This window comes from Eimeria necatrix, genomic scaffold, assembly GCF_000499385.1.
Source record: "Eimeria necatrix Houghton genomic scaffold, Enh_scaff380, whole genome shotgun sequence".
NCBI lineage: Eukaryota > Apicomplexa > Conoidasida > Eucoccidiorida > Eimeriidae > Eimeria > Eimeria necatrix.
The window spans coordinates 1-4,307 of NW_013654285.1; the positions used below are offsets into that span (position 1 = coordinate 1).

The following is a 4,307-nucleotide window of genomic DNA, read 5'->3' on the forward strand; positions in this document are numbered from 1 at the left end:
GTTACCATTCCACCGTACTTTAGCCAACTCCGTTAACAATTGACTCTGCGACATTGTTCTGTCAAACCGCCCCAAAAGCCTGCGCTGTACTGCCGCCCAGTCGCTTAGGTCGATAGTTCTCCGTAGATACATCCAATACGTTAGAGCCGGGCCCACAAGGTGGTCAATAACTGCATTTCCCCACTCGCGAGGTTCCAATCCCATCTGGATGTACCGGCGCTCGATGCGCAGCAGAAAGGCCTGCATAGTGCTGCCGTCTTCTGGTAGTATGGGAGTCGTTGCGCCGGATTCCACGGTCCCCCCTATAACAGTTCTTATCACACTCATAGCGGACTGGAATTGGTTTCACGTGACGAAGGGACTGTCCCCTGGCATAATACACGGACCGGTTTGCGGCTGTAGCGGAGCGTTGTTTGGGTCTTGCCCCCCACGAACTCGCGGACTATTACTGCACCGGGCTACCGACAGACCTCTATCTTCTAATAACCAATAACGGACAGGTGAAATATCAGTCGTGAGAACAAGCGGCGAAAGCCGCAACACGGCTCTACGAGCCCAAGCAGAGTGTGCTGGAACTCCGAGAAAGGACCAGTCGAGCCATTAGGGCTGCCGTCCAAGCTAATGGACCCCGGGTCCCCCCTATAACAGTTCTTAGCACACTCATAGCGGACTGGAATTGGTCCCACGTGACGAAGGGACTGTCCCCTGGCATAACATTGGTCATAGGTATCACCTGCGGGGGAGCCTCCTTATGCCCATGCGGCCGCTCTGCCACGGTGGGCTTCGGAGTCGCGTGGCGATGATGGGCTGGCGTCCCGCTCGGCATTTTGTTGACTGACATTGTAGAAGTCTCCTGCGGTGTGGGGCTGATAACGCGTCCGTTGCGGAGATGCATCCCTTACCGAGCGAAGATTTCTAGGCATGAGTTATTAAAACATAGTATTTCTACTCTCAGGTCCGGAAAGAACAAAGATTTCAATCCCGGAACAGCCCCCAAATGTAGTGCACAGCGCCTACTGCTGCGACTACTCTACTACCTGCCCCTCGAGCAGGGCCTACAAAGGGCACCTAGCGTAGGCCCATTTCCTGGAAACTGTAGCTTATTTTTATCGAAATACAATAAATCTTAAGTTTTTCAAAATCTACCTGTTCGATTCGCCCCACTCTGGGAGCTCGCCTCCTAGGCCCTATGAGGAGGAGGCCTGCACTGGTGCCGGCGCTATCGCCAGCCCTAGTCTCCACACATTTTCCACACATTTCACGTATGCATATTAACTCATAGACAATTTGCCTCACTTTTATCCTAGTAGGAGGGTCCTGTGTTGCGACCCCTTGTAGGTCGCTAGCTAGCTATCGTCTCTAGGTCACTAGCAATCCCCATTGTAGTGCCTGTGCACTATAAGTGGTCTCATTTGCTCCGTGTCTCCAAAATTACAGCTCATACAGCTCACCAAGCTCTTACGCATCTCTAACGGCTCCAAGCATCGAAGCCTTTGCGCGGACGCACCGCTCGGTGGTTAGACTTCCTGCCCGAGTTCCCGGATTTGCACATCACTTATATTCAAGGAGCGCGAAACCAGGTGGCTGATGCCTTGTCTCGCCGTCCCGGTCTCTCTAACACCTGCTCGCAAGACACACTAACGACACCATTGATGCTTGCAGTAGAACAAACGCGTGCGGCTCCTCGATCTCATGATCGGCCTGCTAACTACAGGGAGCTCGCCGGAATTCGTTCGCGACGATCCAGGCAACGCACCTTGCCCTCACCACCTACAACTCCGCCGCCTGGGTCCAATCCAGAGGCGGAACATCCCACACCTGCAACGAAGACGCGAGCTGACCCTCCTGAGGCGTCTGAATGGACGCAAGCTTACTCGAAGTGTCCTGCTTTCCACGCTCCCTACAAAGTCGCTGCAAAACAACCAGGAGACGCTATACAGATATAGTTTCGCCATCGTCAAGTCACCTTTCGCTATGTGCCGCCTTACTTGCATATTCGTATCCATGGACTATGGCGAATCTGTGTTCCACAATTTCCAGAGTTCCTCACGCATGTCTTGCACTCACATCATGGCCATGTCACAGCGGGTCATCGAGGCCAGAAGAAGACCTTCACGGCTCTGAGCAAGCACTACTACTGGCCAGGGATGCGTGCTTACACTACTGCGTATGTTGAATCCTCTACTCACTGTCGTGCGTCTAAGTCTCTGAGCCAGAAACCTGCAGCCCTTCTTCAACAGCTACTCACCACTTCGCGTCGGTGGGCGCACGTGAGCGTCGATTTTATCACGGATCTTCCCCTTACGATGACAGGGCACGACTCGATTCTCGTGATGGTCGTCTCTCTGAGCAAGATGTGTCATTTCGTTCCTGCAAAGAAGTCATCCACAGCAGCAGACACTGTGGAGCTTCTCGCAAACTCTCGTATGCGCTACCACGGATTTCCAGAGGTACTCATATCGGACCGCGACCCCCGCTTCCAGTCGGACCTCTGGCAGCAACTATGTCGCCGCTTTTACATCAAACGGTGCATGTCCTCGTCCTACCATTCGCAAAGCAACGGTCAAACTGAATGGGTTAACAGCACAATGGAGCAGATGCTTCGTACCTCCATCCAATCCGACGAACGCGAGTGGGTGCGTTTGCTTCCCGCCTTGGAACTTGCCTATAACAGGACAAGCCATTCATCCACCGAGCTCTCTCCCTTCGAGGTCATGATCGGCGAGAACCCGCTGTCTGCTGTGAGTCTTGATATCGTAGGCGCGTTAGCTCCTACGCTCACTCCTCCGATGGCTAAGCTCTTCCGGCAGCTCTGCGACAGAGCGCAGAGCCACACACAGAAGGCGAAATGGCAGCAGAAATATTACGCAGACAAAAAGCGCCGAGCTGTGGAGTATGCAGTGGGCGACAAGGTATGGCTCAGCAGCAAGCATCTACCGGCTTCTTCTAGCTGCCCTAACTTCGAGATCCGTTACCGAGGACCCTTTGAAATCATTGAACGCATAGGGACCGTTGCTTACCGTCTCGCTTTACCTCCTACTTATGAATGCCACAACGTCTTTCATGTTCCGCAGCTAGTTCCCCACCGCCCCCGCCCTCCTGACATGGCTCCCCAGGAAGCCGATACCGCCTGGCCCCCTATCCGCAATGCGGCAGGCAATTTGACAGAAAAGTATGAAATCGATTAGATTATGGACCAACGCGGCTCGGGAGATGAAGCTCAGTACCTTGTGAAGTGGCGCGGGACCCCTGAAGATCAAGCTACATAGGAGCCCGCTCACCACCTTACAGGATGTCAGGCTTTGCTCCGTGCTTGGCACCGCCGTCAGAGAAGACGGGCTCGAAACACTCTTGCTCCTTCCGACGCGTAGCTGTTTGGGCCCGTCAACTGCCGCCACACGACGGCCTTCAATGACAAGGGGGTGAAGGAAGCGCTGCGTACCGCATGCTCTCATGGCATTAGCTTCACAAGGGAGTAAAGACTGAAAAGGCAGAAGTAATATGCTGTGGTAGGCCAGCTCAGTCCGGGAAGGGGGGAAGTTGTAGTGCGCAGGCACTACAATGGGGCTTGTTGGTGGCCTATAGAGGATAGCTAGCTGATGACCTGTAGGCGCTTAAGAGGTTGAGACGCGGATTGAGCGCTGTAACCTCTTACTAGTGAAATAAAATGCAATTTATTAACAAATTAACATGTAGAGACTAGAAATGTCTGCGAATGCTCTAAGATTGGGGCTGCCGACAAAGCCGGCACAGGTGCGCGTCACATCCTCACCGGACCAGCACAGCAAGAACAAGAGAAAATGACTTTATGAAAATATGGTTTTGAGAACTCGAGACAAAAACGGTCTTTTTAATACATTTGTAGACGTTACGCGACCGATGCGTCGGTAGTAGAGAATATTTCTTAGAACTCCCGAGTTGTGGGCAATGTAGCATCGTAGAGAACGCAGTGTACTACACTTGCACCGGTGCCGGCGCTATCGCCAGCCCCCATCTCCAGGAATTCACAGGCATGTCTAGTTTGTACATGCTAATTTGCTGATAAACTGCCTTACTTCGATACTAGTAAGAAGGTCCTGTCCTCGTTCAGCGTGTTAACCTCTTATAGGTCACCAGTTAGGTATCTTCTTACAGTCACCAGCAAGCCCTATTGTAACGCCTGTCCAATACAGGAGGGCTGAAGAGGTCAGTTGTTGCTGAAGCCGTGGAAGTGGATGCAGCCTCGAGTCAAAGCTGGTCAGTTTCTCAAGTTACGCAACCGAATAGAAACAAGAAGACTGATGAAGACGGCGGGTTAAACGTCGCCT

General features: G+C 52.8%; 2 protein-coding genes across 2 annotated transcripts; one reads left to right on the forward strand and one right to left on the reverse strand.

Annotated features, from left to right (window-relative positions):
• Nucleotides 1-18: 18 nt before the first annotated feature.
• On the reverse strand, nt 19-826 carry ENH_00048950 (hypothetical protein; the record flags this gene model as incomplete). The annotated part of the gene is made up of 3 exons (XM_013581211.1): nt 19-302; nt 471-547; nt 687-826. Coding segments are annotated over 3 exons (501 nt in total), but the record flags the coding sequence as incomplete, so codon positions are not given.
• A 1,480-nt stretch (nt 827-2,306) lies between these two features.
• On the forward strand, nt 2,307-3,188 carry ENH_00048960 (hypothetical protein; the record flags this gene model as incomplete). Its single annotated transcript, XM_013581212.1, has 1 exon — nt 2,307-3,188. One exon carries the CDS (start codon nt 2,307-2,309, stop codon nt 3,186-3,188), a length of 882 nt encoding a protein of 293 aa, XP_013436666.1.
• Nucleotides 3,189-4,307: the final 1,119 nt, after the last annotated feature.